The sequence below is a fragment of the Oncorhynchus clarkii genome, chromosome 4, assembly GCF_045791955.1.
Source record: "Oncorhynchus clarkii lewisi isolate Uvic-CL-2024 chromosome 4, UVic_Ocla_1.0, whole genome shotgun sequence".
Taxonomy (NCBI): Eukaryota; Metazoa; Chordata; class Actinopteri; order Salmoniformes; family Salmonidae; genus Oncorhynchus; species Oncorhynchus clarkii.
Genome location: NC_092150.1, coordinates 37,754,518 through 37,769,105, shown reverse-complemented (window position 1 = coordinate 37,769,105; position 14,588 = coordinate 37,754,518). Strand labels below are relative to the sequence as shown.

The window sequence follows — 14,588 nt, the reverse complement described above, 5'->3', positions numbered from 1 at the left end:
AAAAGGACACCAATAATAAGAAGAGACTTGCTTGGGCAAGAAACACGAGCAATGGACAGTAAACCGGTGGAAATTTGAGTCCAAATGTGAGATTTTTGGTTTCAACCGCTGTATCTTTGTGCGATGCAGAGTAGGTGAACAGATTATCTTTGCATGTGCGGTTCCCACCATGAAGCATGGAGGAGGAGATGTGAGGGTGCTTTTCTGGTGACAATTTCTGTGATTTATTTCAAGGCACACTTTTCAAGGCACACTTAATCAGCATGGCTACCACAACATTCTGCAGCGATATGCCATCCCATCTGGTTTGCATTTAGTGGGATTATAATTTGTTTTTCAACAGGACAATGACCAAAAAAACACACCTCCAGGCTGTTTAAGGGCTATTTGACGAAGGAGAGTGATGGAGTGCTGCATCAGATGATGTGACCTCCACAATCACCTGACCTCAACCCAATTGAGATGGTTTGGGATGAGTTGGACCGCAGAGTGAAGGAAAAGCAGCCAAAAAGTGCTCAGCATATGTGGGAACTCCTTCAAGACTGTTGGAAAAGCATTCCAGGTGACTTTCTCATGAAGCTGATTTGAAAGAATGCCAAAAGGGTGCAAAGCTGTCATCAAGGCAAAGGGTGGCTACTTTGAAGAATCTCAAATATAAAATATATTTAGATGTTTAACACTTTTTTGGTTCCTACATGATTCCATATTTGTTATTTCATAGTTTTGATGTCTTCACTATTGTACAATGTAGAAAATAGTCAAATAAATAAAAACCCTTCAAAGAGTAGGTGTGCCCAAAATGTTGACTGGTACAGTAAATATTCAGACCCTGTACTCAGTACTTTGTTGAAGCACCTTTGACAGCGATTACAGCGTTGAGTCTTCTTTGGTATGATGCTACAAGCTTGACGTACCTGTATTTGGGGAGTTTCTCCCATTCTTCTCTGTTGATCCTGTCAACCTCTGTCAGGTTGGATGGGTAGTGTCGCTGCACAGCTATTTTCAGGTCTCCAGAGATGTTCGATCGGATTCAAGTCCGGGCTCTGGCTGGGCACTCAAGGACATTGAGACTTGTCCTGAAGCCATTCCTGCGTTGTCTTGGCTGTGTGCTTAGGGTCGTTGTCCTGTTGGAAGGTGAACCTTCACCCCAGTCTGAGGTCCTGAGCACTCTGGAGAAGGTTTTCATCAAGGATCTCTCTGTACTTTGCTCCATTCATCTTTCCTTCGATCCTGAATAGTCTCCTAGTCCCTGCCACTGAAAAACATCCCCACAGCATGATGCTGCCACCACCATTCTTCACCGTATGGATGGTGACAAGTTTCCTCCAAACGGGACGCTTGGCATTCAGGCCAAAGAGTTCGATCTTGGTTTCATCAGACAAGAGGATCTTGTTTCTCATGGTCTGAGAGTTTTTAGGTGCCTTTTACTGAAGAGTGGCTTCCTTCTGGCCCCTCTACCATAAAGGCCTGATTGGTGGAGTGTGCGGAGGTGATTGTCCTTCTGAAAGGTTCTTACATCTCCACAGAGGACCACTAGAGCTCTGTCAGAGTGACCATCCGGTTCTTGGTCACTTCCCTGACCAATGCCCTTCTCCCAGATTGCTCAGTTTGCCTGGGCAGACAGCTCAAGGAAGAGTCTTGGCGGTTCTAAACTTCTTCCATTTAAGAATGATGGAGGACGGTGTTTTTGGAGACCTTCAATGCTGCAGAAATGTTTTGGTACCCATCTCCAGATCTGTGCCTCGACACAATCGTGTCTCGGAGGTCTACGGACAATTCCTTCGACCTCATGGCTTGGTTTTTGCTCAGACATACACTTTCAACTGTGACCTTATATAAGCATGTCTGCCTTTCCAAATCTTATCCAATCAATTGAATTTACCGCAGAGGGACTCGAAGTTGTAGAAACATCTCAAGGATGATTAATGGAAACAGGATGCACCTGAGCTCAATTTTGAGTCTCATAGCGAAGGTTCTGAAAACTTATGTAAAGTTATTTCTGTTTTTTATTTTAATACATTTGCTAAAATGTATAAAAACCTGTTTTCACTTTGTCATTATGGTGTATTGTGTGTAGATTGCATAGCGGAGAAGGTATGGTGGGAATCGAAATGGTCAGTAATCTGTTTTGTTAACTTGGCTTTCGAAGACCTTAGAAAGACAGGGTAGGATAGATATAGGACTGTAGCAGTTTGCGTCTAGAGTGTCACCCCCTTTGAAAAGGGGGATGACCGCGGCAGCTTTCCAATCTTTGGGAATCTCAGACGATACGAAAGAGGTTGAACAGGCTAGTAATAGGGGTTGCAACAATTTCGGCAGATAATTTTAGAAAGAGAGGGTCCAGATTATCTTGCCCGGCTGATTTGTAGGGGTCCAGATTTTGCAGCTCTTTCAGAACATCGGCTATCTGGATTTGGGTAAAGGAGAAATGGTGGGGGCTTTGGCGGGTTGCTGTGGAGGGTGCCGGGCAGTTGACCGGGGTAGGGGTAGCCATGTGGAAAGCATGGCCAGCCGTAGAGAAATGGTTATTGAAATTCTCAATTATAGTGGATTTATCGGTGGTGACAATGTTTCCTAGCCTCAGAGCAGTGGGCAGCTGGGAGGAGGTGCTCTTATTCTCCATGGACCGTGATGAGGGGTGGTCGTTTGGTCGCAGACCCATTAATGGATGCAGGTAATGAGGCAATGATCACTGAGATCTTGATTGAAAACTGCAGAGGTGTATTTGGAGGGCGAGTTAGTTAGTATGACATCTATGAAGGTGCCCTGTGTTTATGGATTTGGAGTTGTACCTGGTAGGTTCATTGATAATTTGTGTGAGATTGAGGGCATCAAGCTTGGATTGTAGGATGGCCGGGGTGTTAAGCATGTCCCAGTTTAGGTCACCTAGTAGCACGAGCTCGATAGATAGATGGGGGGCAATCAATTCACATATGGTATCGAGGGCACAGTTGGGGGCAGAGGGAGGTGTATAGCAAGTGGCAACAGTGAGAGACTTGTTTCTGGAAAGGTGCATTTTTAGAAGTAGAAATTTGAATTGTTTGGGTACAGACTTGGATAGTAATACAGAACTCTGCAGGCTATCTTTGCAGTAGATTGCAACACCGCCCCCTTTGGCAGTTCTATCTTGGCGGAAAATGTTATAGTTAGCGATGGAGATTTCAGGGTTTTTGGTGGTTTTCCTAAGCCAGGATTCAGACACAGCTAAGACATCCTGGTTGGCAGAGTGTGCAAAAGCAGTGAGTAAAACAAACTTAGGGAGTAGGCTTCTAATGTTAACATGCATGAAACCAAGGCTTTTACAGTTACAGAAGTCAACAAATGAGAGCACCTGGGGAGTGGGAGTGGAGCTAGGCACTGCAGGACCTGAATTAACCTCTACATCACCAGAGGAACAGGGGAGAAGTAGGAAATGGGTACGGCTAAGTGCTATACGAACTGGCCGTCTAGCACGTTCGGAACTGAGAGTAAAAGGAGCAGGTTTCTGGGCACGATAGCATAGATTAAATGCATAGTGTACAGACAAAGGTAAGGTAGGATGTGAGTACATTGGAGGTAAACCTAGGCATTGAGTAATGATGAGAGAGATATAGTCTCTAGAGACGTTTAAACCAGGTGATGTCATCGCATATGTAGGAAGTGGAACAACATGGTTGGTTAAGACATATTGAGCAGGGCTAGCGGCTCTACAGTGAAATAAGACAGTAATCACTAACCAGGACAGTAATGGACGAGGCAAATTGATATTAGAGAGAGGCATGCATAGCCAAGTGAACATATGGGTCCAGTGAGTGGTTGGACTGACTGGGGACACGGCGATTCAGACCGTTAGCAGGCCGATGCTAACAGTTAGTAGGCCGGGGCTAAACAAGCTAGCAGTTAGCAGACCGGGGCAGGCAAGCTAGCAGTTAGCAGACCGGGGCAGGCAAGATAGCAGTTAGCAGACCGGGGCTAGCAAGTTAGCCTTTGTGGCACGTCGCGATGGGGGTAAATTTGTTTTTGCCTCTTCGTGCAGTGACGTCGATAGGCCAGTCGTGGATTAGTAGGGTTCCAAGTAGCTCTAGGTAGCTAGCAGGCCTAGCAGGTTAGCAGAATGGGCCTTCAGCGTGCGTCGCGCCTGAGGGGCCTGTTGGAATCCTCGGGCAGATTATGTCGGTATTCCAGTCGTAGAGGATCGGCGGGGGTCGGGGTCCGGATATTGTAGCCCAGGAGTGGGCTTCGGTGGTAGCACAGGAGCCCTGGCCGGGCTAGCTTCAGGCTAATTGGTGCTTGCTCCGGGATGGAAACGCTAGCCAGGAGTGGTCACCCCGGATTGCGGTTAGCTAGTTGCGAAGATCCAGATGAAAATGTTCAGAGTTTGCGGTAGGAATCCTGGGATATGGAGAGAAATATGTCCGTTATGCTCTGGTTTGAGTCACGTTGTTCAAACTGGCGTGAGCTTTCCGAGCTAAAGGTTAGCTGATGACCACTAGCAGTGGTTTGCTAACTGATAGCTGGTAGGTAGTTAGCCGGCTAGCTTCAGTTGAGGGATTCCAGATCCGAAGTAAATAGAAATACTTTAGAAAAAAAGCAGATCCACGCTACATTGGGTGAGGCGGGTTGCAGGAGAGTATTTTGAAGTTGAGGTTTAGAAAAATATTTTTTAAAGATATTCGAAGAAAAATATGTAATAAGATGGAACAAGGGACACGACAGGACAAAGACGTCTGACTGCTACGTCATCTTGGAAGTAGTCTGTTAAAGAACATTGTCACTATGAAACTGCTAGACGGTGAGTTGCAATATGGAATGTTAGAAATAAAATATTGGTAAAAATGTACATTAAACTCTTCCTATCCTTCCCTCAGCCCTTTGTTCCCTCAGCCCTATGTTCCGTCAGTACCCACTGAACCAATTTTAATTCAAATTGGCACAAATGGTTATTGTTATAAGATAGAACATTTTGATTCAGTATTCAGACCCCTTGATAATTTCCACATTTTGTTACGTTACAGCCATATTCTAGAATTGATTAAATAGTTTTTTTCCCAAAGTCACAATAAAAAATAAATGTGTTTCCATGATTAATCAAATCAAATTGATTGTTTTTAAAGCCCTTCTTACATCAGCTGATATCTCAAAGTTCTGTACAGAAACCCAGCCTAAAATCACAAACAGCAAGCAATGCAGGTGTATAAGCACGGTGGCTAGGAAAAACTCCTTAGAAAGGTCAGAACCTAGGAAGAAACCTAGAGAGGAATCAGGCTTTGAGGGGTGGCCGTCCTCTTCTGGCTGTGCCGGGTGGAGAATATAGCAGAACATGGCCAAGATGTTCAAATGTTCATAGATGACCAGCAGGGTCAAATAATAATAATCACAGTGGTTGTCGAGGCTGCAACAGGTCAGCAGCTCAGGAGTAAATGTCAGTTGGCTTTTCATAGCTGATCATTGAGAGTATCTCTACCGCTCCTGTTGTCTCTAGAGAGTTGAAAACAGCAGGTCTGGGACAGCTAGCACGTCCCGTGAAATTGTCAGGGATCCATAGCCGCAGGCAGAACAGTTGAAACTGGAGCAACAGTATGGCCAGTTGGACTGGGGACAGCAAGGAGTCATCAGGCCAGGTAGTCCTGAGGCATGGTCCTAGGGCGCAGGTCCTCCGAGAGAGAGAGAGAAAGAGAGAGAGAATTAGAGAGAGCATACTTAAATTCTCACAGGACACAGGATAAGACAGGAGAAATACTCCAGATATAACAGACTGACCCTAGCCTCCCAACACACAAACTACTGCAGCATAAATACTGGGGACTGAGACAGGGGGAGACACTGTGGCCCCATCCGACGATAGGATATAACCCCACCCACTTTGCCAAAGCACTGCCCCCACACCACTAGAGAGATCTTCAACCACCAACTTAGCATCCTGAGACAAGACGGAGTATAGCCCACAAAGACCTCCGCCACGGCACAACCCAAGGGGGATCGCCAACCCAGACAGGAAGATCACGTTAGTGACTCACCCCTGCTAGGGATGGCATGGAAGAGCACCAGTAAGCCAGTGACTCAGCCCCTGTAATAGGGTTGGAGGCAGAGAATCCCAGTGGAGAGAGGGGAACCAGCCAGGCAGAGAGAGCAAGGGTGGTTCGTTGCTCCAGAGCCTTTCCGTTCACCTTCACACTCCTGGGCCAGACTACACTCAATCATAGGACCTACTGAAGAGATGAGTCTTCAGTAAAGACTTAAAGGTTGAGACCGAGTCTGCGTCTCTCACATGGATAGAAAGACCATTCCTTACAATTTGAGCTCTATAGGAGAAAGCCCTGCCTCCAGCTGTTTGCTTAGAAATTCTAGGGACAGTTGGGAGGCCTGCGTCTTGTGACCGTAGCATACGTGTAGGTATGTACGGCAGGACCAAATCGGAACGATGGGTAGGAGCAAGCCCATGTAATGCTTTGTAGGTTAGCAGTAAAACCTTGAAATCAGCCCTTGCCTTAACAGTGTAGAGAGGTTAGCACTGGACTAATATGATCAAATTGTTGGGTTCTAGTCAAGATTCTAGCAGCCGTATTTAGCACTAACTGAAGTTTATTTAGTGCTTTATCTGCGTAGCCGGAAAGTAGAGCATTGCAGTAGTCTAACCTAGAAGTGACAAAAGCATGGATTAATTTTTCTGCATCATTTTTGGACAGAAAGTTTCTGATTTTTTGCAATGTTACGTAGATGGAAAAAAGCTGTCTTTGAAACAGTCTTGATATGTTCGTCAAAAGAGAGATCAGGGTCCCGAGTAACGCCAAGGTCCTTCAGTTTTATTTGAGATGACTGTACAACCATCAAGATTAATTGTCAGATTCAACAGAAGATCTCTTTGTTTCTTGGGACCTAGAACAAGCATCTCTGTTTTGTCCGAGTTTAAAAGTAGAACATTTACAGCCATACACTTCCTTATGTCTGAAACACAGGCTTCCAGCGAGAGCAATTTTGGGGCTTCACCATGTTTCATCGAAATGTTCAGCTGTGTGTCATCTGCATAGCAGTGAAAGTTAACATTATGTTTCCAAATGACATCACCAAGAGGTCAAATATATAGTGAAAACAATAGTGGTCCTAAAATGGAACCTTGAGGAACACCGAAATTTGTCAGAGGACAAACCGATATCTTTCCGACAGATAAGATCTAAACCAGGCCAGAACTTGTCCGTGTAGACCAATTTGAGTTTCCAATCTCTCCAAAATAATGTGGTGATCGTGGTATCAAAGGCAGCAATAAGGTCTAGGAGCACGAGGACAGATGCAGAGCCTCGGTCTGACGCCATTAAAATCCAGGTAATGGTCTGACGCCATAATCTCCAGGTAATGAATTTGCATATGTCCTATCTGCTTGGATTTCGAAAAAGTTAACCCCAAATAAGCTAGCAGTGTTATTAAATGTCTTAATTCAGTTAAAGTTTTTTATGGGGGTTTATCGAGCATTGGCTTCTTCCTTGCTGAGTGTCGATGTCGATATAGGAATCGTTTTACTGTGGATATAGATACTTTTGTCCCTGTTTCCTCCAGCATCTTCACAAGGTCCTTTGCTGTTGTTCTGGGATTCATTTGCACTTTTCGCACCAGAATCATAAAACACGGGACGAGATGTTAAAAACTGTCCATTGTGCCAATAGATGGAATGCACTCACATGAAATTTGCCGTGATGTTGATAGAGTGGCATGGGAGGTTTATTTGTTAGACTGGGTTAAGATGTCAATTTTGGGACACATCCTCAGTAGTGTGCCTTCAAATCAGTGGGTGTTTCGGCCTTTAATCACTAAACACCCTCATCAAAGGTGGCCAGCTAAAGGGTGATCAAGCCTTAGCTTGTGTCCCATGCCCAATTAAGATGTCCCACGGGACTATGCAAGGCAGGGGCGTCCTCTTCCCTGAGCCAGCCCTACAGCTGACCGCATACCTCATATGCCCTCCTCAAGTTGGAGGGATCTGAATTGGGTTCTTAGGTGGGGGTGGGGGGTCATGAAGTTATAGCCCAGCAAGGGTCCTTCCGTTTGATCCAGATCCACTGGCTGCCTCTTTCAGCTGCTTGAGAAACTGCTCTGACGGTCTGACGCAGAGCCTGTCCATGGATTCCAAGTTCTTTCAGCAACCTGATGGTGGAAGAAGCCACAAATCCTCTGCATCCCACTTCAACTGGCCAGACTTTTGCATTCCAGCCACGCTGAGTTGCGTCTGCTGCCAACTCTGTGTAACGCAGTTTCTTACGCTCGTAGGCCTCTTCAACAGAGTTTTCCCACGGGACTGTGAGCTCTATGATGTACACAACCTTTAGTGAAGGGGACCAGAGTACCATGTCTGGCCTAAGGTTGGTAGAAGCAATCTCAGGTGGAAAAATTAGTTGCTGGCCAATATCGACAAGCATCTTCCAGTCCCGGGCCATGGCTAGGTGTCCAGTTTCTGGCTTCGTAGGAGGATGCTTGGGCCTTTTCTGTCCCTCCCGGATGAATGTTGTTGTTTTGACGGGATTGCTTGTTTTTGGAGGTAATGAATTGGTTGCACTCCTCTTGGTCTCAAGTGCTGCAGCCAGGCTCTTGAGGACCTGATTGTGCCTCCAGGTGTAGCGGCCTTGTGAGAGGCTGGTCTTGCAACCTGTCATTATATGCCTGAGAGTCGCTGGAGCTGGGCAGAGGGGGCAGTCGAATCCTCGCCATACCATTGATGTAGATTTTTAGGTGATGGAAGCACATCATAAACAGCTCTTATGATGAAGCTGATGTTGCTTGCCTCCATTTGCCAAAGCTCACTCCAGTTGATCTTTCTCCTCTCCAGGCCTTCCCACTGCGTCCATTGCCCTTGTTTAGCAAGAGAGACAGCCTTTGCACTTCTTGCAGTCTCCTCCTGTCTGCGCACCTCCTCGACCACCAGCTTTCTGCGTTCAGATGTTGTTGCCTTATGGAACGTTGGTTTGCTTGCTGCCAGGCCAAAGCCTCCTCTTCCATGCTGGATATTCCCCACAATGTTTTGGTGTCTCAGGGCTGATGTTGCTTGCTGCACAGCCTTGGATGATGTCCATTTCCGTCCAGTTTGTAGGGGAGGTGCAGCCTTGCTAATGGTCTGGTCTTTGGAGTCCTTCAATGTCATCTGAAGTCTTACTTTAGAGCACTTGTACTCCTCCGTTAGACTTGTAAGAGGTAGTTCAAGGAACCCTTTGCCATAGAGGCCGATGTTACTCAGGCATCGTGGGACACCCAGCCATTTCTTCACGTATGAGGTAATGGTTCGCTCCATCTTCTCCACTGTTGTTATTGGGACCTCATAGACGGTGAGTGGCCACATTACCCGGGGGAGAAGTCCAAACTGTAGGCACCAAAGCTTGAGCTTCCCAGGCAGTAGGGTCTTGTTGATATTCTCAAGACCGTCGGCGATGTCCTGCCTTACTTGCTGCACTTGATCTTTATCCCGGAGGCTTTCGTTGTACCATCTACCCAGGCTGTTGATGGGTTGCTCAGACACCGTTGGTATCGGGTCATCTCCAATGCAGAACCTCACATCTTTAAGCTGTCCCTTGACTATGGAGATGCTTCGAGATTTGCTTGGCTTGATTTTCATCCGGGCCCACTTGATGTTATCCTGCAGCTTTGCAAGTAGCCGCCTGGTGCATGCTGCAGTGGTGGTCAGTGTAGTCATGTCATCCATGTATGCTCGGATAGGTGGGAGACGGAGCCCTTCCTTAGTTCTCTCACCGCCGACCACCCATCTCGATGCCCTGATGATGACTTCCATGGCCATAGTGAAGGCCAGAGGAGAAATTGTACAGCCTGCCATTATGCCTACTTCCAAGCGCTGCCATGTTGTTGTGAAGTCAGGTGTTGTGAAACACAATTGCAGGTCTTGGAAATAGGCCTTTACCAGTGTAGTGATGGGTTCTGGTACGTGGAAAATGTTGAAGGATTCCCAGAGGAGTTCATGGGGAACTGAGCCAAAGGCATTGGCCAGGTCGAGGAAGATGACATAGAGGTCTCTCTTGTCCTTCTTGGCTGTTTGGATCTGGTGCCAAATCATACTAGTATGTTCCAGGCAACCAGAGAAACCAGGAATGCCTGCTTTCTGTACAGATGTATCAATGTACTTGTTCCTTTCCAGATAAGTGGACAGCCTCTGTGCTATTATACTGAAAAAGATCTTCCCTTCGACGTTGAGAAGGGAGATTGGTCGGAATTGACTGATGTCTGTCGCATCCTTCTCTTTCGGGATTAGCACACCACCAGCCCTTCGCCACGCCTTTGGTTTTATTTCCTTCTGCCACACTATCCTCATGAGCCTCCAAAGAAAGTGTAGAACATCCGGGGCATTCTTGTAGAGCTTGTATAGTACTCCATTAGGCCCAGGAGCCGAGGCCGCTCTTGCTCTTCAGACAACGTTCTCTACTTCCCTCCATTTTGGAGGGTCAGTGTCCAGATTGAATTCTGGTGGTTGAATAGGTGGGATGTCATGTGGGATGATTATCTGCTCATGCCTTTTCATGTCCTGGTGGACCTTTTCCAGATGTTCTTCCAGTTCTGGCTTGGGAGTTTTTAGGATTCCGCACTTTTCCTTTGCGAAGAGGTCTTTGACAAACTTAAAGGGGTTTTTATAGAACCATGTTCTTGAGTGTTCCTTCTTCCTACAAAATTTCCTTAAGTTTTCCGCTCTTCGCAAGGTTGCCAGCCGACATTTAATGTCTGCTTGAAGTAGCATGAGACCTTCTCTCTCTGCATCAGAGGCCTTATTCCACTGCTTCAAAGGTCTGTGCCCTTTGATCTTTTCCTCTTTTAGAGGTCTCTGTGGTTGGGTGAGTTCATCCACTGGCATTTCTGTGCTTGTGTTATCCTCCTCCGTTACAGGGGTGCTGATGCTCTGCGAACTTTGGTTTGCGTCCCGTCGCTGTGCTTCATTCGACTGATTTGACTGGCTGCTTCGTAAGAAGTACTGGTCAATGCGAGGTCCCTGTCTCTGCTCTCCCAAGCACCTTTTCCTCCCTTGATGGATCCTTAACCCCCTTGCCGATGTTACTCTCTCCCAACCACAGCTGCACACCTGAAGTGTGTGTCCTGCTGCTGTTATGGTTGTCTCATGTGCTGTGTTCCTACTCGTAGTCGTTTCCGTTCCTGGGTCCGTAACCGTGTGATCAGTCGTTGAGCCATCTTGCGCCCCAGCTCTCGCAGGCTCTAGGGGTATATTCCCTCCGGTCAGCTGTCTCTCCAAGCTGTCACACAGACTTTCATATGTTGTCAGCTGTCCTTTCACAGCAGTCACTGGACTGGTCCAGATGATTAGAATCATAAAACACGGGACGAGATGTATGTTCATCTCTAGGAGACAGAACGCGCCTCCTTCCTGAGCGGTATGACGGCTGCGTGGTCCCATGGTGTTTATACTTGCTTACTATTGTTTGTACAGATGAACGTGGTACCTTCAGGCGTTTGTAAATGCTCCCAAGGATGAACCAGACGTGTGGAGGTCTACACATTTTTTTATGATGTCTTGGCTGATTTCTTTAGTTTTTCCCATGATGTCAAGCAAAGAGACACTGAGTTTGAAGGTAGGCCTTGAAATACATCCACAGGTACACCTCCAATTGACTCAAATGATGTCAATTAGCCTATCAGTAGTTTCTAAAGCCTTGACATACTTTTCTGGAATTTTCCAAGCTGTTTACAGGCACAGTCAACTTAGTGTATGCAAACATCTGACCCACTGGTAGTGTGATACAGTGAATTATAAGTGAAATAATCTGTCTGTAAACAATTGTTGGAAAAATTACTTGTCATGCACAAAGCTGATGTCCTAACCGACTTGCCAAAACTATAGTATGTTAATAAGATATTTGTGGAGTGGTTGAAAAACGAGTTTTAATGACTCCAACCTAAGTGTATGTGAACTTCCGACTTCAACTGGAAAAATAATATTAAAATATAACACGTAATAATAAATTCACAAGAAGTAACGATAACTTGGATATACACACGGGGTACCAGTACTGAGTTGATGTGCAGGGGTACAAAGTAATTGACTTAGATATGTACATATAACTAGGAATAAAGTGACCGATAATAAACAGTAGCAGCAGCATATGTGATGAGTTTTAAAAAAGCTAGCTCAAAAAGGGTCAATGTAGATAGTCCGGGCAGCTAATTGGTTAACTATTTAGCAGTCTTCTGGCTAGGGAGTAGAAGAACGCCCTCAAAGTTTGTTTTCAAAAATATATATATATATATATATTTAGCAGTCTTATGTCTTGGGGGTAGAATAACATTCCCAGAACATTTCTTCTTAGAACGTAAATACAAAAAAGTATACGTTCCCACAACTTCCAATGAACCAAAGGTGCTAGCTGGGTAGTTAGGCACTGAAAAAAAAGAGAGAAGAAAAAAGGTATTGACAGCGTGTCAATTCTTTGAGGTGGACTGGAATATTTTCTTTCTGTATTTGTCTGTTATTTTTTGTCCTCCCCCTTCATGAAAAGAAAAGGCAAGGGGCTTAGTGTATATAGACAGTGTGGGCTTCATGTTTGTTCGTCTCTTTTGTCTGAGCCTGGGGAAGGCTGAATGTGGCTGGAGTTACAGGTGTGAATGCCCACGCCATCACAGACCCGAGCCCCCCCCACCCTCTTCGCCTCACCACCACCTCCGACATTCTGAGGCTGCCATGTCATACCCAATTTCAATCAGAACAGAGCCCACCACAACAATGAGTCTTAAAAGCCTTGGCAGCCAGCAGAGTGTGTGCCAGGTCTGGCCTGCTGTATAAAAGAAGGGGAGAAGAAAACACTTAGCTTTTCTCAATAATGACTCTTCGTAAAGATAATATTTTTAGGGATTTGTCAGGTATTTTAAGCTGTCTTGTGAAGTAGTACATAAGAGGAATTTCACTTCATTGAGCCGTGTAAAAAAAACGTATGAAGCCCAGCTGATAAGGTCCACAGAGCACAAACAGACAGTGGTGTTGTTCATTGTGTCCTTTCTGGTGAAAATCTTTGCCGTCCTCTTAAGTAACATCTGGCAGCTGTAATCATTATCAGAGTTATGATCAGAGATCATTTTTCTGTTAACTCAATGAAGGGTTTCTCATGCTTTCTCTCTCTCTCCTCCCTTCCCCTACTTCTTCTCTCGCCATCTCCTCCCTCTCTCTCCCGCTCCCTCTCATTCACCCTTCTCTTCCCCTCTCTCCCTCTTCTTCCCTCTCCTCTCTCTCTCTCTCTCTCTCTCTCCAGGTGTTCTGAAGGACTACCTGCGTGAGTTGCCCTACCCCCTTATCACTAAGCACTTGTATGAGACTGTGTTGGACTCTATGGCTCAGAGACCTCTGCGTATCGGAGCAGGAGGATGTGAAAATGACCCGGCAGACACAGAACACACCGTCAGTCTCCTGGAGAACCTGCCAGAGGTGGAGAGGGTAAGGGACAGTTCCTCTTCAATCGATCAATGAAGTTTATTCATAAATCAACATTTGTCACAAAGTGCTTTTGCAGTTGCCTTTTTGGGTTCACAGTGCTCTTGGTTCTCTACATTCACCAAGTTCCTTCAGTAATGTTCATTAGTACAGTTTCAAACCCTCTTGATGTTAGGAAATAACAGTACCTGAGAGAAATAGCAATAGCATAAACAAAGATCCAATAAGCGACACATTTCTGTTGAATGCATTGTTGTGCAACTGACTAGGTATTTCCTTTCCCTTAGTGTGCTTGTGCTTCTAAAAGGAGCCGTGTCTTTGGTCAGTGTTAATCCGCCCTTACCCAGCATGTTTTCTGTCTCTGTTACCCCAGTTGACCCTGCGGAGGCTGCTGGACCACCTGAAGCTGGTGGCGTCATACCATGAGGTCAACAAGATGACGTGTCAGAACCTGGCGGTATGCTTCGGCCCCGTGCTGCTCAGCCAACGCCAGGAGGCCAGCTGTCATAGCAACCGGGTCTTCATCGACTCGGAGGAGCTGGCCAGCGCCCTACACTTCAAGAAACATATCGAAGTGCTACACTACCTGCTGCAGCTATGGCCAGGTAACCTCCACCATGGAGATACACTACAATACTAGAGTGGCCTTTGAAATGAACCTTCATAACTCTAGAATGAGGTGATAATGGCAGCCATCTTGGTCAGGGATGCATTCTAAACCAGTATACTTCATGGTGTAGTACCATGCACACAGTGTAGTTTCCATCCCTGGCTAGAGCCTAGAGGTGTGTCCTGAGTGAGTAACTCTAACCTTGACCAAACTGAAATTCAAGTCTTGGCTGGCCCGCAAATCTATGTTTACACGCACGAACGCATACACAAACACACACACACATGTATGCCTCCTGTTCTTTATGCCCACTTCCTCAGCTCAGTGTGTAATGCGGCAAGTCTATAATTAAGGACATTCCAGTCCTAACCTTAGCCCATAGCTCTCCCAGCTTTAGTCTAATGTTTAAAAACCATTATAGGATATTTTCAGCTTCTTCACAAGGTCCACACCTTCCAATGCATTGTTGCATAGGCCTGGAGTGTGTGTCTGGGAGTGTATGTCTGGGAGAATGCTTTGCTTGGTCTCTGTACATGCTTTGTTTTGTGTTAATTTACTGTATGTGTGAACAGTGCCGATTTT

At 45.9% G+C, this 14,588-nt stretch overlaps 1 protein-coding gene across 4 annotated transcripts in view; it reads left to right on the top strand.

Annotated features, from left to right (window-relative positions):
* Window positions 1-14,588, top strand: part of LOC139406785 (rho GTPase-activating protein SYDE2-like) — an 80,184-nt gene that overhangs the window by 53,046 nt on the left and 12,550 nt on the right. For all 4 annotated transcript variants that reach the window (XM_071149822.1, XM_071149821.1, XM_071149820.1 and 1 more), the window contains exons 5-6: window positions 13,218-13,399; window positions 13,770-14,001. In XM_071149822.1, the coding sequence (XP_071005923.1) occupies window positions 13,218-13,399; window positions 13,770-14,001 (414 nt within the window). The remainder of the gene's footprint in view (window positions 1-13,217; window positions 13,400-13,769; window positions 14,002-14,588) is intronic.